General features: G+C 38.4%; 1 protein-coding gene across 2 annotated transcripts in view; it reads right to left on the reverse strand.

Moving 5' to 3' along the window:
- Positions 1-8,287: 8,287 nt before the first annotated feature.
- PELI1 (pellino E3 ubiquitin protein ligase 1) overlaps positions 8,288-27,725 on the reverse strand; it is a 57,863-nt gene continuing 38,425 nt past the window's right edge. For both annotated transcript variants that reach the window (XM_040224038.1, XM_040224039.1), the window contains exons 2-7: positions 24,466-24,605; positions 21,304-21,433; positions 14,329-14,430; positions 11,582-11,779; positions 11,306-11,494; positions 8,288-10,740 (exon numbers count right to left, since the gene is read on the reverse strand). In XM_040224038.1, the coding sequence (XP_040079972.1) occupies positions 10,174-10,740; positions 11,306-11,494; positions 11,582-11,779; positions 14,329-14,430; positions 21,304-21,433; positions 24,466-24,536 (1,257 nt within the window). In that variant the 5' untranslated portion in view covers positions 24,537-24,605 and the 3' untranslated portion in view covers positions 8,288-10,173. The remainder of the gene's footprint in view (positions 10,741-11,305; positions 11,495-11,581; positions 11,780-14,328; positions 14,431-21,303; positions 21,434-24,465; positions 24,606-27,725) is intronic.

A 27,725-nucleotide genomic window follows, 5' to 3' on the forward strand; every position in this document is an offset into this window, starting at 1 on the left:
CATTTGAATCAGTTCTAATGAGGTGGATGAAAGTGGAGCCGATTATACAGAGTGAAGTAAGTCAGAAAGAAAAACACCAATATACTATATTAATGCATATATATGGAATTTAGAAAGACGGTAACGATGACCCTACATGCGAGATAGCAAAAGAGACATAAAGAACTAGGTAGCCTTTTAATGAAAAGAATTCAGAAACTGACTACCCTCTACTTTTGGGAACCAGTGTTTACATGACAATGAATTGACATTTTAACTCTGCTGACACTTTAAATTCCAAAATAAAAACTGTTTAAGTGCAATGTACTTATCTCTACCTCAACAAACAAAACATGGGGATTTAACTGAATCTTAGTGAATCAAGTTCATGATAATCAGGAGTATTAGGGGACAAAGAGCATCAAAATTCTAGTACCAGATTTTACCAACCAGTAGCTACTAACAAGGCCATGATTTCTCACATGTAACTTAATTGCCAAGATCCCTTCTAGTTTATATTCTATATTTTTATTAATAGTTATACAGCAATATGATATAGCACAACTTTAGGAAATTCAAAGATTGGCAGGTCTTAATTTTCCCATTCAATCTTAGCTGTTTTATGTGCCTTCACTAACCAATAAAAGGCACAAAAACTTGAATTTATGGATGGCATACTTTGGGGCTATAATTGGTACTTCTCTTTCTCCAGGATAATTTTTTTTGTTCTCTTTTGACACCATCCATGGGTTTTCTCCTTGCTGCCTTGTCAACATTCTAGTAACTGTCACTGTTTTCAGGATCTCCACCTTTTCCATTTTTGTCTTTTCAGCCAAAGAACACACATTTTCTGATTAAATAAACAGCTTCTGTAACATTCATTCTTTTGACTGTTTCTGTAAATCTCCTACTCAGACTGTTTGGACAGTTCAACAGTTTAGAGTTCTACCAGTTTTCTGTTAATTATGTAAGAAATAGTTTTTGACCATCTACATATGCCAGGCATCATGACAGTTCTTGTATCAACCTGGGAAAGAATTCTTTCAATGTGTTCCATCATTAAAGTGGAGAAGCAGCAGATATGACAGTAAAACCACAGGCAACAAAAAACTAAAGTACACAAGTGGGACACACCAAACTAAGAAGCTTCTACTCATCAAAGGAAACAACAGAATGGAAAAGCAACCTATGGTATAAGAGAAGATATCTGCAAACCATGTAGATAAGAAACTCTTATAACTCAGTAGTAAAATAAACAACCTGATCAAAAAATGGGCTAAGCACTTTAATAGATATTTCTCTAAAGACGACATACAGATGGCCAGCAAGTATAGGAAAAAATGTTCACTCTCACTAATCATCAGGGAAATGCAAATCAAAACCACAATGATATATCATTTCACACCTGTCAGGTTGCTATTATCAAAAAATGAAAGATGACAAAGGAGGTAGAGAAACTAGAACCCCTGCCCACTCTAGGTGGGAATGTACAATGGTGCAACCATTATGGAAAGCAAAACTATCGTTATGATCCAGTAATCCCATTTCTGAGTATTTATCAAAAGGAACTGAAATCAGAATCTTGAAGAGATACTGGCACTTCCTTGTTCACTGCAGCACTATTCACAAGTAAGTGGAACACTTATATATCCAACAGATAAATGGATATACACATACACACACACGCATACACACTGGAATACTATTCAGCCTTAAAAAAAAGAAGAAAATCCTGCAACACGGATGAACCTTCAGGACATTCTGCTAAATGAAGTATGCAAGTCACAGAAAGACGAATACTGCATGAATCTACTCGTTATATGAAGGAATGGCACTACTTCCTGAATGTGAATTTCTCTGGTTGCAGAACCAGAAATGATGACAAGTTTTTGCAGCAGTGGATATATCTTTAACTTCGAAGCAGCTGCATGGATCATAATAACCCTTATTGAATAACCTACTGAACATCTTTGCATGAGATCAATTTGTGACTCACCTTCCCTGGGTCAGGAAGATCCCCTGGAGAAGGAAATGGCAACCCACTCCAGTACTCTTGCCTGGAGAATCCCATGGAGGGAGGAGTCTGGTAGGCTACAGTCCATGGGGTCGCAAAGAGTCAGACACGACTAGGCGACTTCACTTCACTTCACTTTAGCAAGTTTATAGGCCTTCATTAAAACTATTCACGTACTCATGACACTGCTGGTTCTCGCATTCTGTTACTGATACCAAATTCTTTTGCTTTTGTTCTAAAAATTTTTACTATTGACATTTAATATCCTTAGTTAATTTTTATAAGCCATCTTAAATCATTTTTGAAAAATTGCTTAAAGTTGATTAAAAGGGGGAAGCGGACAGCAAAATGTGGTGGCTGTGAAAAGAAGAGAGGTGAAAATCAAAGGAGAAAAGGAAAGATATAAGCATCTGAATGCAGAGTTCCAAAGAATAGCAAGAAGAGGTAAGAAAGCATTCCTCAGCAATCAATGCAAAGAAATAGAGAAAAACAACAGAATGGGAAAGACTAGAGATCTCTTCAAGAAAATTAGAGATACCAAGGGAACATTTCATGCAAAGATGGGCTCGATAAAGGACAGAAATGGTATGGACCTAACAGAAGCAGAAGATATTAAGAGGTGGCAAGAATACACGGAAGAACTGTACAAAAAAGATCTTCACGACCCAGATAATCATGATGATGTGATCACTAATCTAGAGCCAGACATTCTGGAAAGTGAAGTCAAGTGGGCCTTAGAAAGCATCACTATGAACAAAGCTAGTGGAGGTGATGGAATTCCAGTAGAGCTATTTCAAATCCTGAAAGATGATGCTGTGAAAGTGCTGCACTCAATATGCCAGCAAATTTGGAAACCTCAGCAGTGGCCACAGGACTGGAAAAGGTCAGTTTTCATTCCAACCCCAAAGAAAGGCAATGCCAAAGAATGCTCTAACTACCGCACAATTGCACTCATCTCACATGCTAGTAAAGTAATGCTCAAAATTCTCCAAGCCAGGCTTCAGCAATATGTGAACCGTGAACTCCCTGATGTTCAAGCTGGTTTTCAAAAAGGCAGAGGAACCAGAGATCAAATTGCCAACATTTGCTGGATCATGGAAAAAGAGAGTTCCAGAAAAACATCTATTTCTGCTTTATTGACTATGCCAAAGCCTTTGACTGTTCGGATCATAATAAACTGTGGAAAATTCTGAAAGAGATGGGAATACCAGACCACCTAACCTGCCTCTTGAGAAATCTGTATGCAGGCTAGGAAGCAACAGTTAGAACTGGACATGGAACAACAGACTGGTTCCAAATACGAAAAGGAGTACGTCAAGGCTGTATATTGTCACCCTGCTTATTTAACTTATATGCAGAGTACATCATGAGAAACGCTGGGCTGGAGGAAGCACAAGCTGGAATCAAGATTGCTGGGAGAAATATCAATCACCTCAGATATGCAGATGACACCACCCTTATGGCAGAAAGTGAAGAGGAACTAAAAAGCCTCTTGATGAAAGTAAAAGAGGAGAGCGAAAAAGTTGGCTTAAAGCTCAACATTCAGAAAATGATGATCATGGCATCCGGTCCCATCACTTCATGGGAAATAGATGGGGAAACAGTGGAAACAGTGTCAGACTTTATTTTGGGGGGCTCCAAAATCACCGCAGATGGTGACTGCAGCCATGAAATTAAAAGACACTTACTCCTTGGAAGAAAAGTTATGAACAACCTAGATAGCATATTCAAAAGCAGAGACATTACTCTGCCGACTAAGGTCCGTCTAGTCAAGGCTATGGTTTTTCCTGTGGTCATGTATGGATGTGAGAGTTGGACTGTGAAGAAGGCTGAGCGCCGAAGAATGGATGCTTTTGAACTGTGGTGTTGGAGAAGACTCTTGAGAGTCCCTTGGACTGCAAGGAGATCCAACTAGTCCATTCTGAAGGAGATCAACCTTGGGATTTCTTTGGAAGGAATGATGCTAAAGCTGAAGCTCCAGTACTTTGGCCACCTCATGTGAAGAGTTGACTCATTGGAAAAGACTCTGATGCTGGGAGGGATTGGGGGCAGGAGGAGAAGGGGACAACCAAGGATGAGATGCCTGGATGGCATCATGGACTTGATGGACATGAGTCTGAGTGAACTCTGGGAGTTGGTGATGAACAGGGAGGCCTGGCGTGCTGTGATTCATGGGGTCCCAAAGAGCTGGACACGACTGAGTGACTGAACTGAACTGAACTGAACTGTGTACATAAGTATTGAGCAAGACTTCTAAGTTCCAAATTTTGACTCGTCTAGTTATGAGACATGTGCCTCTTGGGCAAATTACAAGACACTGTTTTGCCTGGTTTCTACTGTAAAAATGGAGATATACAGATGTGGAAAATGAACTTATGGTAAAGGGGTAAGGCGGAGATAAATTAGGAGACTGGGACTGACATATACACAGTATTATGTATAAAACAGCTAACTAATAAGTCCCTACTGTATTGAACAGGGAGCTCTATTCAATCTTCTGTAATGACTTATATGGGGAAAGAAGCTAAAAAGAGTGGATATGTATATGAGTGGATCTGTATATATATATATACAACACACACACACACATATATATATATAACTGATTCACCTTGTTGTACAGCAGAAATACAACATTGTAAATCAACTATACGTCTATAAAATTAAAAAAAAAAGATGATAGTTCCTATCTCCTAAGGTTGAGTTTTAAACAACATCAGTAAGATACTTAGAATGATGCATTTACAATAGTGCTAGGCACACAGCAAATGCTCAAATGTTAACTGTGAGGAGGTTTCATGCTGTACTTTAACATACATAGCTGGGCTAACAATCTAACACCACTCTAAACAAACCAGTGTTTCCAACATAGCATCTAACAGGATGTTTGGACATAATATTTTACAATGATTACTAAAAAAACTCTTTTTATCTTCTTTACTGCACTTTCTGACAATATTATCAAATACAGACATATTTCCTTAAGGGAAGCTGGATATTAAAATCTGGACTTATAAAATAGGTTCAAGAATACTTTGTTTTCTGTTAACATTTAAATATTCAAATTAAAAAACAAACACCACTGTGCTCTACCGGTGCCCGGAAGGATTTGAAGCAGCAAAACATTAAGCTTCAATAAAACTGAAAACTTTTTTTTAAAAAAGGCTAGAGCTAAGGACAAAGGTATATATGAATAAGGGAGAAAAACTGTATCAGAACATGCTGGCTAAAGGAAGCTACTGTGGTTGAAAATAGAATTGTGTTTCCTCGGAGGACAGACAAAGCAAAGACAGAGGTACTCCCACTCTGTTTTAATGAAAGGAAGATGGCCCTTAACCGGGAGGAATACTTTTTTATTTCTAAGCTAGCATGGGATACATGGGGATCACTGATCATGATAATTAGGAACTCTTGACAGTAGTTTAAAAGACAAAAGCAGAGATGGTTTCGGTAAATATCTTGTTTAAGAGAAGCCTCCATTGACTGTCCCAGACTAACTTCCACAGCCAGTACACCCTCCCACACAAACTGTTCTCTACTTCACTAACCGACAGTTTAATTCTTCTAGCAGTTACTCAGGCTAATTAAACCAAGTTGTCCTTGGCTCCTATTCGTTCTTTCATACCCCTTATCTGACCTGCCAGCAAATACTGTCAGCTCTGTCTTCAAAATATACCCAGATTCTGGTTACTTTTCAAACCAGCTCCATTGCATCCACTTTGACCTAAGTCACCATCATTTCCCCCCAGGATTACTGCAACAGTAATCCTAACTGGTTTCCCTGCTCCACTTCAGTCTGCTGCTGCTAAGTCACTTCAGTCGTGTCCGACTCTGTGTGACCCCACAGACGGCAGCCCACCAGGCTCCGCCGTCCCTGGGATTCTCCAGGCAAGAATACTGGAGTGGGTTGCCATTTCCTTCTCCAATACATGAAAGCGAAAAGTGAAAGTGAAGTTGCTCAGTAAGTGTCCGACTTTTCCTGACCCCATGGACTACAGCCTACCAGGCTCCTCCGTCTGTGGGATTTTCCAGGCAAGAGTACTGGAGTGGGGTGCCATCGCCTTCTTGAATCCTATTAAAATCTAAGTGTGAGCATGTTATTCCCCTGCTCAAAATCCTCCCACGGCCCTCCATCTCATTCAGAATAAAAGCCAGAAGTCTCAGGAGGCACTCCGAGATCTAGTTCATCCCCAGGTCCCACTCCTCCTCTGCTGCTTTACCTCCTGGATCTAACCTGTTCCTCTTCTCCCTGTTCTTACCCACATGGTCACACTGGCCTCTTGCCTGTTACAGAATAACTTCAAGCATGCTCCTGGGTCAGGACCCTTGCAATCGGCATTCCTTCTGCCTAAATGCTCTTCTTCTAAGTAGCCACTTCCTTCAGATCTTAACTCAAATATTAAGTTTCCAGTGGAGTCCTTGCCCTCCTACTTAACACTGTAAACACTCCACACACTCACACAAATCACACATGACATCTGTATCTCCTTTTTCTGCATTATTTGTCCCTTCAGCACTGCTATCTATCACACTGTAATTTTACATTATCTTGTTCATTTCCATTTTTCTCACTAAAACACAAACCCCATGAAGCCAGGGTTTTGGTTTTTGTCTTTCTCTGCTGTATCACCCAGTGTTTAGAATAGGGCCTGGTGCACAGTGGATATTCAAATATCTAAGAATGTGGGAGTAAAATTGAGAGCATGACCGTAGAGTATGCTTGCACAGGAGTAATTCTGAAAGTGGGAGTGGGAGATAGAATAATACAGTTGGGTTAGGTAGTGTTTCAGGGATCCGATTTGCTACAGGGTTAATGCTTAGAACATAAATACCAAAGAATGGATCACAGGTCCTTCAGTTAACTTAAGATGATCATTTGGGATGAGGGGTCAACATGTTACATTAATTTTATAAAGTTTAAAAATAAATTACATTTATTTTATAAAGTTGAATTATGGATGGACTTACACGGGTGCCCTCAATCTATGTGTCAGAAGGTCATGCATCACGCATGGTTTCTGGGGCACTCTTCTGGAAGAAGAGTGGAGTGGGAGTACTCATGTTAGATGTGATTCTATGTTTACATGAGTATTTATTTCTAACCTGCCTCACAAGTAATAGATTTTTATATTATGAAAGTAAGCAATCACAACTTGAAGAAGATAACCTGGTAAAGAACTCCTCTTTCTAGATATTTACCCTATCTTGCTTCATGACCCCAACATTTTAGATAAAGGGGAAATTTAATTCCCTGTATGGATTAAGGAGGGCTTCCCTGGTGGCCCAAAAGGTAAAGAATCTATCTGCCTGCAATATAGGAGACTCAGATTCAATTCCTGGGTTGGGAAGATCCTCTGGAGAAGGGCATGGCAACCCACTCCAGTATTCTTGCCTGGAGAATCCATGGACAGAGGAGCCTGGTGGGCTACAGTCCCTGGGCTTGCAGAGTCAGACACGACTGAGTGACTAACACATCCCCTGCTGGCTCAGCAGTAAAGAAACTCCTGCAATGCAGGAGACCCAGAGACATGGGTTCAAGCCCTTGGTCGGGAAGATAGCCCGGAGGAGGAAATGACAACCCGCTCCAGAAATCCTGCCCAGAAATGCCACAGACAGAGGGTGCCTGGTGGGCCACGGCCCACAGCATCGCAGACTCAGACACAGCTCAAGACGTGATCTTAATCAAACACAGATTTAGATATTAACATCACTCTGATAAAAGAATTGAGCCATTCAGACTACCCTTCTTGAGAATGCATTTAGGACACCTAAACACAGCTTTTTTCTTCTGGTCAGAATACTGACATTCCCTTAATACAACTGAGTAAGTAAAAGTATTCTATTAGTCACTGGCAAAATGTCTAATAATTAAACTGCTTGAGTAATTAAGATGCTTGAAATTATCTAAGTTTTCATAACTTTAATTTGACAGAAAATGAACCAGATTTTTCCCAATTGATAGGAGGAAGTTCAGACACCTCAGGAAGAACATGAACCTTTTATGATTACTAAGGCACTACTTAAACAGTCTAGCTATGCAGCTTACTAAGAGCTACCTCTCTAGCAGGGTTTAACTTAGAAAAAGGCCACAATTACTCAACCACTAAAGAAGTTCCTTTATTAACAGGGAAGAGATACCTTCCTAAGAGAACCAGAAAATAAAGAGTTACATTACATGCAAACTCTTCACCTATTTCAAGTGAATATTTTTGGAGTGTGGATTGGTTTTGTCCACAAGTTTTCACTTCTGGTTTCCCATTCTAAGTTATGGGAAAATGAACTCACAGAAACAAATTCAAGTATCTATTTTGAAAAGTATTTACTTAGTTTGAATAAATTAATTGCAAATAAAAATTAGCTACAATATATAGCCTGAATAGAAATGACTAGAACAAATACAACACAGGACTTGATTTCCTTGCATTAGTCACAAAGCATGTGACAATCTAAAAAACTTCAAAATCAACTGTATTTCTTTGAAAAAGGAGTAACAGCAGTTACTGGTACATCACAACTAGTCAACTTATAATACAAGTTTCCTGACATGCATTTCCTGAGTGAACCCAAATGATCATTTTTTTTAAAACAAGTAAATTTTGACAAGTTGAAGTAAAGTAAAATAGTTCATGGCTTCCAAGCAACAGGTTTTGTTTTTTAAAAACCAAAAGAAAATTCAGAACAGTATCATAACAGGATAAATTAAAGCTATGCTACCACATACAAAATCTTGCTAGAGTCAATTAAGTATAATACAACTTTTTGAACTAAAGGAAAACAAATCAAAAGATTAAAAAAATGATTCTGTCTAACCTAAAAGTGTACTGATTTTTACAAGTGTCACAAAGGGTTTGATGTAGTGCAGCTGTCTATACTTTCCTTGTGGGTATTAAAAAAAAAACAAAAACGGGTGGGTGGGGGAAAGGGAGAGAAAATGTTTTCTTCCTTCTGAAACCAAAGAACTTACTGGAAATGGAGAATAAACTGACCATGCAAGTATGTCCCTCTATTTGGCTGTCACTGGTGCTCACCTGCCAACCAAATACTTCCTTGAGTCACACTGTGGCAAATGTCCTTTTAGGATTCAAACCCACAGTTAAGGCTGGTCTGTTAAATTTTAAAACAAACAAACAAAAAAGCACTGTTGTCATTCAACCCTTCAAATCTTTCTACGTTTTTTAACACCCGAATAAGTCCAAATACAGGATAGTTAATTCAGCATTCTTCTTCTAAAAGCAAATCAAGTCACTCTCCTTTCTTGTTAATTTATGCTTTTTCTCATGGGAATGATTTTTTTCTAGAAACAGTGAACAGATGAACCACAGTTTATATCTAAAAAATAAACTTGCCAAATGTTGCTGATACTAAAAACAGATTAGTTATTGTGGGAGAAAAATAGATAATCTAGATTAAATTGCATTTTCAAAGGAGCATATAAAATGTTTCTTAGCATTAAGTTTTTGTTATAGTACTATACTCGGAAGAAACATTAAGGAAAAAATACTTTCCCGATTACCTTTAATGTGGTTAAAAACAAACACCTCTTACATAGTGGTAATTAATATGAATTTGTTTTTACAAAGTATTCTAATTTACCAAATTTCATATTTAAATGGGGTGGGGAGAGAGTCTCTCCTGTCCTTCTTCCTAACTCTGCAAATCCTTGAGCTACGGTTGCTAAACTACCATTCTCACCAGGAGTGTGAGACCATTGTCACCATGCTACTCTATAAGGAACATTCTAAGATATTTTCTATAATAAAGATAAATAGAAAAAAAGTTAATATACATGTTGCTGTATTTTTACAATTTTGCAACAAACTGTAAACTAACATAGTTTGAACCAACAGTACCCTCAGTTATACAAAACAATTTTTCAACACTGAGGATGGGTGATTCAAAAACACTAAAAGGAAGGCATCAAATTAGACTATGTCTTTTTCTCCTCAAAATATATTTTCAAAACTCAGAAATCAGAAGTCTGGTACTTTCAAAATTTCCTTTGCTTGATTTTCCCAGATTTTTGCTCAGAAATTGCTACTATTTATTACAAATGTTTTTAAAAAATCTTCATCTTAATGCAAACGACCAGAGCAGAAAAACTGTGACGTGGACAACAGGTTGGAAAGCCCAGATCACTTAGCTTATAAATGTTTAATGTAGTTCTGGAGGACAACTGTCTGTTAGTCTAGAGGTCCTTGGAAAATAAGTCTGATGTAGCCTTGTTCACCAGCCAACTGATGTGCACAGAAGGGACAGGCGGCATGAAAAGTGTGAGTACCGTGCGGAAGCGGGATCTGGGACCAATAGGCAGTTGTCTTTTCTGAACACACATGCCCACATGGGCTAAACGCATGGGTTGGAGGGCCAGCGTCCACATAAAATCCAGCTTCACATCCAAGCCACAAAGGGACATAGGGACCAACAGACCTACACATAGGACATTCACGATCTTTTCCATCACGTTCTTCTTTGTTTCCCCAGTTATGATAGCCATGCACATGGCCGCAGTTTAGATACACCCAGGGTTGTTTTTCATCAACGACATCTTTTCTCTTCATGCTGGGAAATGCTAGTGTGTTGAACCCTACAGGGCACTGAGGTCGCGCTGCATTGATTTCCTGTCTTAAAGCTTCTAAATGCTTCACGGTAGGAGTGTGGGAAAGGCCTTCTGCAGTACGCCACAGCAATGTTGCGCCACAGAGATCAATTAATGAGCCATCTTGTAACTGATTGGTTTCAATTTCCACCTAGAGGAAACAAGAATCAAAAAACACACTCACCACGGAGTTTTGGATTTTTACTTCAGAGTTTTGGTCTTACAAGCTCCTTACTCAAGAATCAAGACTTCCTCTGGTTGTTTATTGAAGAAACTTGAATGGCAGTCATGAAAAATACAGGTTTCAAAATCAAGGATAAAATATTAAGTAACACATCTTTTCAGAGTTATAGTAAAGACAATTTATGATTAAACCATCTGACCAATCAGTTAGCTTAATATTTACAATTTGGTAAATATCTTGGTCAAAGATATACAGATACAAGTAGAAAATACACAGAGTGTTGTTTAAATTGGGAAAGCTTAGGTTTTAAAATATATTGACAAATATAAAAGAATACATTTTTAGAGTGTCCTCATTGAAAAACTAGGATATTATCCTCCTGGTATAGTGTTTGGAAGCCAGAGCTTGATAGCCACACTTTGTACTTTGTATCAGCAAAAGATTTAATAGTTTTGGGGAATATGTAATGCATTCAGTCCAACTCACCCTGTGAAGTCTACTGTAATTAAGAAGTTTACATCTTAGTACTCACCATTTTCCCTCTCTGCTGAGCTGATCTGGTTTCACGCAGGCTAAACACATTTCCACACACTGATATTTCTCTCCATATTCCCGGTTTGGAGTCTTCTGTGAACCCATTGCGTGGATGCATAACAAGAACGCCATTAGTGGTCAGGCCATCCATCTGTCCATCTGATGTCTTCCATTTGGCAGCCTTCTCCTAGAAGGAAAAATAGCTTCTGTTTATTTGTAAACTGGGAAACTGAAGTGGTTGTGAAAGGCAACATTTAGGAAAAAAGCTTTTTACCCCAAGAAAGATGTTTTTTGATGAGTCAAATCCTGCAGCATAAATCCGTGCTGTAAAGGGGGGATTCCGTTCACATATGATTCTACAGGCAAATCTTGATATGGTGCTCTGCACTGACTGTGTATCAGAATTACTTTGACTTCCAGGAACTGTGTCAGTTACTACAAAATCAATGGGGCTTTCAGTCGACCGGCCAATCTAAGAGAAAAAGAAATATCTATAAAACTATTGAAAGGAACACAGAGGAAAATTCACTCAAAGGCACAAACAATAGGGTGAAATCATCAAGCCTCTGAAATTTCTAAAGCTCAAACTTATCACACTTAACTCTGGGGGTATCTATACCCTTGAAAACCAACCTGTCCGATTTCCTCTAATGTAGTAATCACTTAGAGCACAGAATTAAGTAGAAACTTACAAGCCAGAATATAGGAAACCCTCAAGAATGAAGAGTTTAGGATGGCTGAGATTTCTAAGTGGGTGCAGATTTTAATTTTAACCCCTTGGGATAGAAATATGTCTACCACATATTACTCTAGTTTCCTTAACAGAACATAATGAACATAAAAGTCAATCTTCTATGATGACTCCAGGACATTACACTATGAATACTGTTTCTATTAAGCTGAAGTGCAGTGATGCCTTTGGGTCCTATAAAGGTGTAGAAGAACACTGATCCCTATGTTAAAACCTTACAAAGCCATGCTTTGAGGTCTTATGTCTACTTCACAGATTTTCTCCTGTCTTTTCTGTCAGGCTGTTAGCTCTCATTTCTTGCTGATGGGTATGCTGATGGTACTTGTTTCTGCAGCATACTCCTCCTTGAACCAGCTACTCTTAATTCTGCTACGGGTTGAGAAATCAGATAACCAAACTTCAAAGAACAGTATTTCAAAAGGTTCTTGGTGGTGGCCTAAGGGATTCTCTAGGGAGTTAGAGAAAAGGAATTTCAGTATATGGACTCTGTGGCATTTATTTTATATGCCTAAATGTCTTTTCTGTTTTCTTCCTGGTTCTTGGCCATATTTTAGAGTCAAGTTTCCTTGAACAGTGTTCTGCTGGATGAGGTGTCAGTGAAGTAAAAACATCTTCAAATGTACTAGCTAGTAAATTAATTTCATTTTGAAAGATGAAAGTTGAAAAAATGAAATCGGTGGAAAAGACGGCAAAAGTGACAATTATCACAGGGTATTAAACATTTAGAAATCAGTTCGTTAATGTATTTGTTATAAAGTAGTATCATAGGACTTCCTTAGTGGTACAGTGGTTAAGAACCCGCCTACCAATGCAGGGGACAGATCTGATCCTTGGTCTGGGAGGATCCCACGTGTCATGGGACAACTAAGTCCAAGCACTGTAACTACTGAAGCCCACGAGCCTAGAGCCTGGGCTCTGCCACAGGAGAAGCCACCACAATGAGAAGCCTGCTCACTGTAACAGAGCTGCCCACACTCACTGCAACTAGAGAGAGCTTGCTCGCAGCAATGAAGATCCAGCACAGCCAAAAATAACTAACACTGAATAAGTAGTATCATAAAAAATAAAGGAAACTGTTGTTGAGAAAAACTACTGACCCTTTACAAAGAGGATGACTCTTAAGTTGCTCTTTAAGAGCTTTAAGAATTCCTTTTACCAACACACTTTCAGATAAAACTCTATAGTGTTTTTATCCTGCCACTAAGTACAAAGACTTATTTAGTCTGGATAGTTTTAGGGGGAAATTTATTGATTAAAAAAATGTAACATTTGGATGTTCCTTTTCTTTATTTCTAAGAATACGATATCTAAAGAAAATGGTCTTAAACCTTTGGAACTAAAAATATTTCCACTATTCTAAAAAATTCAGCATTCCATTAAGAGGGTTGACTGTAAAGTGACTTTAAAGAAATATTTTGTTACTGACTACAGCAAAGACACCTCCAGGCCTTTTTATCTTCATTTTATCTCATAAAGTTAAGAAAAACTGTAAAGTCATTGGGACAATAATTATAAGAACAACATTATTAGGCATTTTATATCCTATTTAAGATTGTTTCAAAAAAGCCCAAGGCTTTACAAAAACCCAATATTAAGAGAGACGATGTCATGAATATCAAGAATCTTGCTTATGTCTTTAAGGTTCGGCTTTTCTATCATTGATTTATAAAACCATCAGTACTGGATTGGTACAAAGAATGAAAGAAATAAAAACTTACTATACCATTAGATTTGACCAAATATGTGCTGAGAAGAAAGTTTAACTTCACATATATGATATGAATAATTAGAAACTGTACTTTTAGTTGCCTAGAGAGGAAACTGAGAAGTAATAGCAAAGAAGTTCATAAATGTGTATAAAATATCCCTTGGTTTCTTTTTTGGATAATAATAGGTAATAATTATTTTTACAGCTACCAATACTAGTAGCTAAGTGTTTACCAGGTACCTGGCACAGTTCTGAATATTCAGAGGGACTAACACATTTAAGCTTCCTAATAGTCATCTGAAGGAAGTTCTATTATCTCACTTTATAGGAGGAAACTGATGCAGAGAGTGCCTAAGTAACGTTTACCAGAAATTCTGATATCAGAGCCCATCTCTTACCCATGCTATGTGGGCTTCTATACATGGGGTTTAGAAATCAAAATATATTTTAATGAAATGCATTAAGTGTGATAACCTTTAAGCTGACCACAGCGAAAGTCAATTACAACAGGTTTTTAACCTTATTTTGTTTTTTAAGAAAAAAAGTTTAGATGTTATAATACCTGAAACATATCAGTGTTGCTGTCATGAGTATATTCAACCACTACTGTCTGCGCTCGAGACAAGGTGTATGATATGCTATGCTGGTCCTTATTGCTTATTGCCTAAGAAAAAAAAAAGATTAATAGCAAAAATTAGCAGGTACATCAACCTAAATAGATAACCATAATAGATAAAAGATAACCTTTTTAAAAAAAAAAAAAAAAAAAGAGGGAGCTGTGCTCATTATACTGTAACAATGTAATTGGAAAAAGAATTTGAGAAAGAAGAGATACATATAAATGTATAACTGAATCACCCTGTTGCACACCCAACACTAATACATTGTATTGCAGTATATGTACTCCAACATAAAACAAAAGTTAAAAAAAAAAAACACTATACTGCTTCAAGGGTAAGTCAACTATTTTATAATTACAAAACAAAACATCCCTTATGTCACTGCTGGTATTCATTTCACCCATACACAGACATATAAAAATATATATGTTAATACATAATCAAGGACATCACTGCTGCTATTTTGAATAAAATGTTTGATCAATTGAGAATAAGAAAAATAGAGGTTTTTATTCTTTCTTTAGAAAACAGTAATCTATTTATTATATGTATGACATATTTTCCCCCTGAAATTTAGAGATTAATAACTTGCATAACCTTTGCTGTGACAGTGGTTTCTTAGAGTGAGTGGAGTGCAGAAGAATTCAGGCAGACCTCATTTTATTATGCTTCACAGATAACTGAATTTTTTATAAACTGAAGATTTGTGGCAACTCTGCACTGTCAGATGATGGTTAGCATTTAGCATTAAAAGTACTTTAAAATTAAGGGCTTTCCTGGTGGCTCAATGGTGGGAAATTCCATGGAGAGGGGAGCCTAGTAGGCTACAGTCGATGAGGTCGCAAGAGTTGGACACAACTGAGTAACTTTCATGATGCTATTACTGCACACTCAGTTCTCAGTCACTCAGTCGTATCCGACTCTTTGTGACTGATGGACTGTAGCCCGCCTGGTCCTCTTTCCATGGGGTTCTCCAGGCAAGAATACTGGAGTGGGTTGCCATTCCCTTCTTCTGGGGATCTTCCTGACCCAAGGATTGAACCTGGGTCTCCTAAATGGAGGTGGATTCTTTACCAGGTGGATTCTTCATTCTCTGAGGCACCAGGGAAGCCTGCACACTTAGGAGATCACAGCATAGTGCAAACATAACTTATATATATATATTAGGAAATGAAACCAGCTGTGATTTGCTTTATTGTGGTGGTCTGAAACTGATCCCGAAATATATCTGAGGTCTATCTGTGCACTGAAGCAATCACAGAGTAAAAACATAAGTTCACTGTATAAAAAAAACTGTAAAATCTGAGTCTCCATTATAAGTATTTCAAGTTATGAGATACTTAAAAATCAAATCCCAGATAGGAAATGAAAGCAGTACTCAGTACTGCTCTGATAAGGAGAAAATACAAAGTCTTGCAAGACAAGAGGAATCTTATTTAATAACTCAAAGAGGTTTAAAGTTAACAAATAAGCAAAGTTAACTGGTTTTTCTAGCCACTCTGTGACTCTATAGATGACAAGTATTTGCCATAGGCTAGGCTAGATACAGAAAAATTCATAGAATGATTAAACATACCAAAGGAAATGGATATAATGCTTATGACTGTACTTTTGACATATGCCAAACTAAAAACATTGTTAAAAAGAACTTCTCAGTTTTGTTTTCAGGCGTTTTCTATGCATATGAGTTGATGATAATATCAGAGGGGGAAAAACCTGCACAGAGGAAGTGGAAACAGGCTGTGTAAAAGAAACAGAGAAAGACACAGAAGAATGATTATATGCAGCAAAGAGGCTAAATGAAAAAAAAAAACTTTCGTAATTAGAACTTTGGTATTATGAAATTTTACTTGGTTTCAATTGGTAGCTAACCTGAAATAGATAAAGTCTTCATAGTTTTAAGATAATCAAGATTGTGAAATTTTCAAATATACAAAAAGAATATATAAATACCTGGGTACTAACTACCCAACTTTTATCATTCTTACTAATACCATTTCTGCTTCTGATATTTTAAAAGAAATTAAACTGCAGATATAATGAAGGCTGCTTATATGTCCTTCCCTACTCCTGTCTCTGAACCTCAAGAGTACAGTTTATGTCACTCCCATGTACTTTAACAGGCTTTACTACACATTGATGCATTCATAAACATGACAAAATGGTTTTAAAGATTTAAAAATCTATAATTACTTTATCTCAACATTAAGCAGCTGACTTTTCAATGAAATAATTTTTTAGTACTTTGGCCATTAATTCTTAAAGGCTAAAGGGATTTAAAAACACAGGTTTTGTGTACTTTGAGATTATAAGCTTTTTTTTTTAACTATGAGATCTACTCAGATTGAGAATACAGAGCTGTGTCAAGTTAAATTCTCACTGGATTGGAAGTTAGGGTTTAAGCACTCATCCCAGATGACTGCTAGACTAAACAGCTAGTTTTCTTCCTGACCTCATTATACAATCCTCCAAAACTGGAAAAGCAGAAAGTCAGTCTTTGATCCCTAAGATTCCTGCTGCCTAGTAAAGATGAAAAGGAGCCTGCAATGAAACATGAGAAGTATGACAGTAAAAACATGAGGAGAAGTACACAACAGGAAATTACAGAAGACTTAGAAAGATTTCCCTAGGATAGTAGTTCTTAACCAGAGGTAGTGTCAGCTGTGTAAGGGGTGTTTGGTGGCTGTGTTTGGTGGCTATCACAATGATTTGAGGGTTGAAATGGCATTCAGTGGGAAGGGACCAAGAATATTAGGTTGGTGCAAAAGTAATGGCTGTTCTGCATTGTTGAACTCTGCCTTTAATACTGGAATAAATTCCTAAATAAATGTGGCTATGTTATTATACATCATTTTAATGTGCATTTCTCACTTTGTTTTTTTTGCTAATGACTCATTACTTGTTGTTTATATTTATTTTAGACTATAGAAATGATGCTAGCTAAAAAGCAAATTTGGGCAATTTTTTTATTTGAGTTCAAAACGGGTCATAAAGTAGCAGAAACAACTTGTAACATCAACAATGCATCTGGCCCAGGAATTGCTAATGAATGTACAGCGCAGTGGTGGTTCAAGAAGTTTTGCAAAGGAGACGAGCGCCTTGAAGATGAGGAGTGTAGTGGTTGGCTATCGGAAGTTGACAGTGACCAACTGAGAGCATCATTGAAGCGGATCCTCTTACAACTACACAAGAAATTGCCAAAGAATTCAACATCGACCATTCCATAGTCATTTGGCATTTGAAGCAAATTAGAAAGATAAAAAATCTTGATGAGCAGGTGCCTAATGAGCTGACTGCAAATCAAAAAAATCATTTTGAAGTGACATCCTCTCTTATTCTACACAAAAACCATTTTTCAACTGGATTGTGACATGTGACAAAAAGTAGATTTTATACAACAATCGGCAATGATCAACTCAGTGGTTGGACTGAGAAGAAGCTCCAGAGCCCTTCTCAAAGCCAAACTTGCACCAAAAATATGTCATGGTCACTGTTTGGTGGCCTGCTGCCCATCTGATCCACTATAGCTTTCAGAATCCCAGTGAAACCCTTACATCTGAGAAGTATGTTCAGCAAATCAATGAGATGCACCCAAAACTGCAACACCTGTAGCCGGCAATGGTCAACAGCAAGGGCCCAGTTCTGCTCCATGACAATGCCCGACCACACACTGCACAACCAATGCTTCAACAGTTAAATGAATTGGGCTACGGAGTTTTGTCTCATTCACCATATTCACTGAATCTCATGCCAACCAACTACCACTTCTTCAAGCATCTTGACAACTTTTTGCAGGGAAAACACTTCCACAACCAGGAGGCGGCAGAAAATGCTTTCCAAGAGTTCATGGAATCCTGAAGCACAGATTTTTACGCTACAAGAATAAACAAAATTATTTCTCATTGGCAAAAATGTGTTGATTGTAATGGTTCCTATTTTGATTAATATAAAGATATATTTGATTGTAATGGTTCCTATTTTGATTAATATAAAGATATATTTGAGCCTACTTAATTGCCCTCATCTCACATGCTAGTAAAGTAATGCTCAAAATTCTCCAAGCCAGGCTTCAGCAATATGTGAACCGTGAACTTCCAGATGTTCAAGCTGGTTTTAGAAAAGGCAGAGGAACCAGAGATCAAACTGCCAACATCCGCTGGATCATGGAAAAACAAGAGAGTTCCAGAAGAACATCTATTTCTGCTTTATTGACTACGCCAAAGCCTTTCACTGTGTGGATCACAATAAACTGTGGAAAATTCTGAAAGCGATAGGAATACCAGACCACCTGACCTGCCTCTTGAGAAACCTATATGCAGGTCAGGAATCAACAGTCAGAACTGGACATGGAACAACAGACTGGTTCCAAATAGGAAAAGGAGGACGTCAAGGCTGTATATTGTCACCCTGCTTATTTAACTTCTATGCAGAGTACATCATGAGAAACACTGGGCTGGAAGAAACACAAGCTGGAATCAAGATTGCTGGGAGAAATATCAATAACCTCAGATACGCAGATGACACCACCCTTATGGCAGAAAGTGAAGAGGAACTAAAAAGCTTCTTGATGAAAGTGAAAGAAGAGAGTGAAAAAGTTGGCTTAGAGCACAACATTCAGAAAACGAAGATCATGGCATCTGGTCCCATCACTTCATGGGAAATAGATGGGGAAACAGTGGAAACAGTGTCAGACTTTATTTTGGGGGGCTCCAAAATCACCGCAGATGGTGACTGCAGCCATGAAATTAAAAGACGCTTACTCCTTGGAAGAAAAGTTATGACCAACCTAGATAGTATATTCAAAAGCAGAGACATTACTCTGCCGACTAAGGTCCGTCTAGTCAAGGATGTTGTTTTTCCAGTGGTCATGTATGGATGTGAGAGTTGGACTGTGAAGAAGGCTGAGCACCAAAGAATTGATGCTTTTGAACTGTGGTGTTGGAGAAGACTCTTGAGAGTCCCTTGGACTGCAAGGAGATCCAACCAGTCCATTCTTAAGGAGATCAGTCCTGGGTGTTCTTTGGAAGGAATGATGCTGAGGCTGAAACTCCAGTACTTTGGCTACCTCATGCAAAGAGCTGACTCATTGGCAAAGACTCTGATGCTGGGAAGGATTGGGGGCAGGAGGAGAAGGGGACGACAGAGGATGAGATGGCTGGATGGGATGGCATCACCAACTCGATGGACGTGAGCCTGAGTGATCTCCGGGAGATGGTGATGGACAGAGAGGCCTGGCGTGCTGGGATTCATGGGGTCGCAAAGAGTCGGACACGACTGAGCGACTGAACTGAACTGAAAATGATTTTAAATTCACATTTCGAAACAGTAATTACTTTTGCACCAACCTAATATTAAATATCCTGTAATGGGTGGGACAGTCCTGAATAAAGAAGAATTACTCCTAAGTCGCTTCAGTCGTGTCCGACTCTGTGCGACCCCATAGACGGCAGCCCACCAGGCTCCCCTGGGATTCTCCAGGCAAGAGCACTGGAGTGGGTTGCCATTTCTTGGCACACCCAAAATGCCAAGAGCACTTCAGTGGGGAAATACTGGAAAGAAGTTCCTCAGATCAATAAACCTTTCACTCTACCACCTGCTTATTATTTATCAGCACATCCCTTCTTTACAAAAGAACAGAAAGAAACATGTAAAAGAAATGGTCACTTTTCTATATTCCCTGGCTCTTAAATAGTAAGAGAAGACTCCTCGAGGACTCTTACTTAGACACCACACTGGATACAAAACAAAGCCAAAAGTCCAGGGACCACAAATGTGACTTAAGGCACCCTATGCCAATTTCGCTCTCATTTATTTTTAATCTACAAAAATAACCTCAGATGGTGTAATATTAATGCACATTCTAGGGTTGCTTAAAGATATAGGTACTTCCAGATGTAAAGAACTCTTTGTAATGTTTATTCATTCACCACAGTATCAAATTTAGTCTGTGTCATAAAATTGGAAGTAGAAGAATAATAGGAAAGTTAAGATCTGAAATGTCCCCTTATTGTCTATCACTCGAGGAAAAGTCCAAGTGTCCTGAAATGATGGCCTAGCTTCTGGAAATTTTAGTTGGGAATAAAAACGGGGTTAGAAGCATGAAGTAGGCCAGGACACTGAGTTGTGTTATAGACACAATTGGGTATTTGCTTTCACAGCTTTGATTTAATAATTAATGAAAGTCTACTGTGTTTAAGGCACTATGCTATAAAGCTGTGGGGATCATAAAATAAAAAATAAAAAGAGCATCCATAAAATCTTTGATAAAGACCACTTAATTAAAAAAATGATCTCATCCAAACATGTTTCTAGGCCCTGAATACATATATTCTGTACCATCCTCCTTGCCCAGCTCAGGGAGGTCCCTCGAGTAATAGCAGGAATGCACTACATCTCAGGGCAGTTCCACAATTCCAAATTCTAGATGAATCCCTGCTCCCCCTCCACCCGCCTTTTTTTTTTTAATGAGAAAAAAGGAATTATTTCCTTCTAATTTCTACTCATGGATCCCAGTGTGTCATAAAAAAAAAAAGTCCTATGCTTTGATGCTGGGAGGGATTGGGGGCAGGAGGAGAAAGGGACGACCGAGGATGAGATGGCTGGATGGCATCATGGACTCGATGGACATGAGTCTGAGCGAATTCCGGGAGATGGTGATGAACAGGGAGGCCTGGCGTGCTGCGATTCATGGGGTCGCAAAGAGTCGGACACGACTGAGCAACTGAACTGAACTGAACTGAACTGATGCCCTTTTAGATGGCATTTCTTTAGATATCCTATCTCCCAAGTGTCTTCTCCCATCCAAACAAAAGGAAACTTCTGGTATACAATGTGAAGGGTCTGCTAAAGAACATAAACAGCAAATATAAGTCTTTCAATTTCTCCAAGGTAATTTATTTAGTTTTTGTTTGTTTTACCTTTGCAGCCTGAGGAGTACAAGCAATATGCACAGTGCTGGGCTTCACCCCATTTGCCTTAGGTCTTTTAAACAAAGCAAATCTACTTTTCCTCCTTCCTCTATCGCCGTTTGGAAGAGACCCATTATACCTGATGGGGGAGAAAAAAGTTTAGATGATCTCATGAAAGAACCACACAATTCTAAAACAAATGCTTTACTTTGTCTTAGAGGATCAACCACTGGTTAATTATCTATTAGTAGATTATAAGCGTCTGGAATTAACTTTTAGCGACTGCTGATCCCCAGACCAGCTGCCTGCGTGTGAAACAAAAAAGATCTTTTTCTGTCTACGTCTGAAGTCACAGAGAATTACCTTTTGGATTACACACAGCTTTAAATTACTTGTATTTTTCTTCCCTCTTTTACTTAAGATAATCAAGAGCTGATTAATGGCATATCTGACTTCTTATGACTCATTCTATTTTTTTTTAAGGTGGATGTTTGCATGTGGTAATACAACCTTTAAAATTACATATTTAAACAAATATGACTTGTTTAAAATAGAATCTTCTTTAATTATGAACCAAACACTTTTATAAATAACTGAACTTTTGAAATTAGGAATTTTTAGACTTGTTTGTTAGTCTCAGCTACTGGCTTGTACACATTCACGTTAAGTCAGTAAAACCTGTCTGACTGAGCATAACTAAGTGGCCGTTAAACACGGTTGTTGCTCAGATCTTATGACCATTTCTCCATGATAACATAAACACACCCTAAAGGTAAGCAAGTGAGCGAGGAGTGAACCAACAGGAAAAAGGTTCAAAACAAACATCTGGGTGTTGCTGCTGCACTGCTGCTAAGTCGCTTCAGTCGTGGCCGACTCTGTGCGACCCCATAGACGGCAGCCCACCAGGCTCCCCTGTCCCTGGGATTCTCCAGGCAAGAACACTGGAGTGGGTTGCCACCTCCTTCTCCAATGCATGAAAGTGAAAAGTGAAGTCGCTCAGTCGTGTCTGTCTCCTAGTGACCCCATGGACTGCTGCCCCCCAGGCTCCTCCGTCCATGGGATTTTCCAGGCAAGAGTACTGGAGTGGGGTGCCATTGCCTTCTCCAGTACTAGGCACTAGTGGGTTCTATTTCACAAATCACTTTATTTTATCCATTCTCTCATAAAAACTGCAAGACTGGTATCACTTGCCATTGTTACAGGTTAAGAATTAAGTTATTCTTCAGAGGAATTGAGTCCTTCCATTATTTTCTGAAGGTCACACAAGTGAGACTGGCAAAGCTGGAACCGGAGTCTAGGTGCTTGCTGTGCTTTCTTTCATTCTTTACTGCTTCGCTGAAGCATAAACAGTAGCTGAACACTCCTCTCTCCTCACACTCTGTCCCCTTATTGCTCGACAAAAGCCTTTGGTTTGATGGCTTCTTGTTTATAGCTGGTTCATCTGGGGGGAAACTGAGGCAAGGAATGGGTACAGTTTTGAAGGTGGAGGAGACTGTGCTTATAAAATGGCCTACACTAGTGGCTGACAAGGAAGGGAAGGGAGTTTACTCAAAGGTTGTCAGATATAGAAATTACACTGAACAACCTTTATAAAATGTAAAACACACTGATTCTTCTGGCAAAAGCCCCTGCTAACCTTGCTAAAGGTTCAGAGTAGTGCCGCTCAGCTAAAACATATTGGATTTTGCTGCATGGGACTGTGCTGCCCCAATCTCACAAACTGAGGGCTTCTCACTGCCCCTCACTACTGTCTACCAGAGCTCACCTCCTTCCTCTTTTGGACATATGCTCTCTATTCCTACACTGTGTTCCTGTAGCTCAGAGCTCGTTTCTAAATAGCACCAGCACAAAACTGACCACCTTATCCAGCTTGACTTTTCCTTCTAAAATGTTGAGAAGCAGCATTGTTTGCATTTTAAGACATCAAGTGCCAGGTACAGAGACAACCATTTTATAGGATTAACTGAGAAACTGCTGGGCTAAAAGAGCCAGTTTAAACCATATACTAAATTTCAAATTCTAAGTCTTCAAATGACTCAAATTTCCTGCTGAAGAATTTAACTTTGAATAGCTTTTAGTGGTTAAAAATCTGTTATTAATACATCAAAATCTATGTGATTTTAAATTGTAATATTGTAGTTCCTATATTAAGTTTACAATCTTTAAACTGTTTTTGAGAAAACAACATTTTCTTTAATCTCAAGGGACCTTAGTTGATCTTGTCTGTCATTTTACAGAAGAGGAAACTAAGGCCCCAAATGGTTAAGTGACTTGCCTAAGGCCACACAGCTAGCAGTGCTGGAAAAAGTACTGGAATTCAGGATTCCTGGCTTCCAGTCAAGCTCAGTAACACCATATTATTTCCCTAGTTTTTCTTACTTTCTTATCTGAAACAATGGCCACAGTCTCAGTTAAAGAAGAATTTGCACCAACCTGATTCTAAAATATGTTGTAAATGTCTAGAACTGCTTTTTAGGTAGGACAGAAACAGTAGGGAGAAAATAAATTTTACAATGTCTAGTTTCTGAGATCTCTAAGAAACAGACTAACATTGTGTCTCTATTTTAACACTGTGGCAAGTTTAGACTGGATAAACTGAAATAATGGAATCATTTATTCATCAATCATAAGACTGTATAAGTTGAATGGATGAGATTACTTTTGAAGCAAACAAGTAGCAATGTCCTGGGCCTTAGAATCATCATATTGTCATGTCTATACAACTCCTTTCTTCTAAGTACAGGACCAAAAGCACAAAGCAGCATCTGTCTCAGAGGGCAAAGGGGCAAATAAACACTAACCTAAATGAAATGACCTAAGCAGAGGGGAGATTTTGGGTATAGTCAGCGGAGGCAAATTTTCTAAAAGAAGGCATAGGGAAGACAAATGGATTGGCTATGTGACTTTAGACAAGTACATTTTTCACTTCATCTTTAAGAAGGTTTGTCCTTTCTAGGGGTGAGGGTGAGGCAGAGTTTATGGAGCATTTGAGTACTTACAAAGGATGACATAAAAATGGAGAATTAAAAGAATTTCTTGATTTGGTAATATAACTCTGTAGCTTTAAATACTCTTTGGAAATAGGCAGGATATAAAAAAAGTGCATTTAATGAAGATGTTCAAGTTACCATATATCATTCATTTTATGCTCATCAGATGGAGAAGTCTTACCCTAAGACAATGAGTTCACCATATTTTACTGGTGCTTTGGATGGATGATTTTCTTGATCAGGAGAAAACATGAGCTTGGCTGTCTTTCTCAAATCTTTGTTCACTGGTCAGGAGCCTTGGGACACCTTTTGCATTATTTCCTAGAGGGGAAAAGTTTTCATTAATAATTTGAACAATGAATTTCAATTTAAGTAAAGATGTTCTTTCCTGAAAGTCCTTGTGAGCACAATATTATGAAAATTATCACATAATATATAAAGTGTGTGACATTTCCCCCAATAATGGTTGTATATTTGACATAACTGTTTAAACACATTAAAATGTAAATTTAGGAATGTTAACTTTACATTAAAAATGTAAATTCCAGTTCCAGGACAATGAGGAAGACATTATTTTCCCTATGATTTCTGCTAATTATAACACAAAACCCTGAACATTATATATAAAGCAAAAGAAGACTCTGAAAAGTAGAGAGAAGGCAGAACAGCTAGGGGCTTTGGGGCCCATGGAACGACTTAGTGGCAAGTTCTTTGGGTTTTCTTTTTGCCTAATATCAATATATCCCAGATCTGAAGCTTAAGAATCTAGCAACCTGGAAATACCAACTGGCAGAGAGAAAAACAAACATCTGCTGCTCTCTCTGGTCAAAAGAACAAGAAAACGCAGCCTTAGCAAGACAGAAAACTTTTGACAATAACTGCCCTAATGCAGCCAACACCACAGAAAACACTGTGACCCCACCATCGCACTCAGCGAGAGCTGAGTGGTGAGCCTGGACATCTACCTCAGGAGGCCATAATGAGGCGGCCTGGCCTCCTCCTAGGCCTGCCCTTGCCAGAGGCAGTGTCAGAACAGGCCAAGTGGAGAGCCAGCAAGACCACCCTGTTGGCTGGCACATGGCTCCTCCTCTGCCCGAGTGGTATAAGTGGAGAGCGCAGGGAGCCTGGGGTTCCATCCCAATTCGGCAGGATCTTCTTCCCTCGGGGGTCAATGGAGGCTGAGCAGGGAACCTGGACTTCCATGTCCACCTAGTAATAGTAAGAAGGCTCCCCGTACTCCCCTGACAGAGCGATGTGAGGAAAAGCCAGTGAAAATAGAAGGTCTGGATGATAGTCAGAGTGTCCGAACATAAAACGAAAATGTCCAGCGAAAATGTCCAGCTTTCAAAAGAAAGCCACTTACTATGTAAAGTACAAGACAGAATTAAAACAATGCAAAAAGATAATCAACAGATGCCAGAAGTTTAGATGACAGAGATGTGAGAATTATCTAACAAAGATTTTAAACCAGTCATGATAAAAAATTTCAGTAATCAATTACAAACAAGTTTGGGGCAAAGAGACAAACAAAAAATAGTCTCCACAAAGAAAGAGACGCTATGTAAAGTTCACTAGATGGGCTCAACCCAGAATGGAAGGTATGTAGGAAAGGAATGAGCTGGAAGACAGAAAGTACCCAGTCTGAACAACAGACAGAAAACTAGACTGGAAAAAAACAGGAACGAGCCTCATGGACCTGTGGGGCTACAAAACGGCCCTATTAATAACATTAGGATCACTGGAGTTCAGAATGAAAGGAGAAAGAAGGGAGCTGAGAAAGTACTCAAACAATGACTGAAATTCAACAAATGTGAAAAGGAAACAAAACCACAGATTCAGGAAGCTGAACAAACTCCACATAGGATAAAACTAAAGAAATCTATGCCAAGACACGATAATTAAACTTCTGACTTAAAGGCAAAGAAATTTTCTTGAAAGCAGTCAGAGAAGAACTAAACCTTACCTATAGGGGGAAAACAATGAATTTCTCACCAGAAACTACAGAAGCCAGAAGCAAGTGGCCTATTTTCTTCAGGTGCTGAAAGAAAGTAACTATCAACCAGATTCCAGCAAAAATGGAAAAAAAAAACTAAGACATTCTCAGAGGAGGAAACATTAAGAGAGTGGCACCAGCAGAGCTACTCTAATAGCATGGCTAGCAGGAATTCTCTAAACAGAAAATAAATTAAAAAAAAAAAAATAGCTTGGAACATCAGAAAAGAACAAAGAACATGGTAGTAAAATCAAGACTTATGTTCACACAAACCTGTACATAAATGTTTACAGCAGCTTTATTCATAGCAGCCAAAACCTTGAATTAATCCAGATGTTCTTTCCTGAGTGCATGATTAATCTGTGGTACATCCATACTATGGAATGGTACTCAGCAATCAAAAGGAATAAACTACTGGTACATGAATCATCATGGACACATCTTTAGAGAATTATGCTGAGTACAAAAATCTAAGCTCAAAAGGATACATATACGATTTCTTTTATACAACACTCTTGAAATGACAAAATTACAGAAACAGTAATCAGATAAGTGGCTGCCAAAGGTTAAACTAGGGGTGGGAGCAAGGGGGAAGTGAATGTGACTACAAAAAAAGCAACAGGAAGGCACCACAGTGGTGATGGAAATGGTCTGTAGCCTTATCAGTGTCAGTATTCTACAAAACCAGAATACTGTGATATTGTGCTATAGTTTCACAACCATAGTTGCATATAACAAGATCATCTGATCTACACTATGTCATATATCAATGTCTATCCCTTTTACTTCTCCCCTAAAGAGGCATTCCACTTTAAAAACCTGAAGCAGAAGATTTAACCAGGGGTTTTACATGAGCTCTTCTTAGACAATTAACGCACTGCCGTCTAAACATGCAAACACCACTGTGGCACACTTCTAACCAAGAGCAGTAAGAATTAAAACTTCAATAACATGAATTAATTAAATTTAAAATTTAAATTAACTCTTAATAACACTGTCCTGATTCAGATTCCTTTTTAGAGTTACTTTCTATTTTTAGGAAGTGAGGATTTTTCATTTATAGCAGCAAAACATTTCCTTAAAAAGAACTTATTTAAAGAAGTCAATTTCAATAGTATTAAATAAGATTAGTAAGCACACAGATATGGCAAAAATCTGAAAATGATACATAAATGCCCATATTTGGCTGACACTAGTTTTTAGCATGGCTAGCAAGTATTAACCTATGTGATAGTTCTAGTTCTCTTTGAATAAACCAATCTGCTTCCTCATCTCTAAAAATGACGGGACTAAAGTAAAATGAAGAGAACGTTGGAGGTGAAAATATACGAGAGACCATCTGGTCCTAACATAAGAATTTACAAGTAATTTGCATACAGCACTATAGATTTAGTCCTATTGCCCTATAGCAAAACAAGAACTAATTCTAGCTTTGACAAGGAATAAGA

Source organism: Oryx dammah, unplaced genomic scaffold, assembly GCF_014754425.2.
Source record: "Oryx dammah isolate SB20612 unplaced genomic scaffold, SCBI_Odam_1.1 HiC_scaffold_25, whole genome shotgun sequence".
NCBI lineage: Eukaryota > Metazoa > Chordata > Mammalia > Artiodactyla > Bovidae > Oryx > Oryx dammah.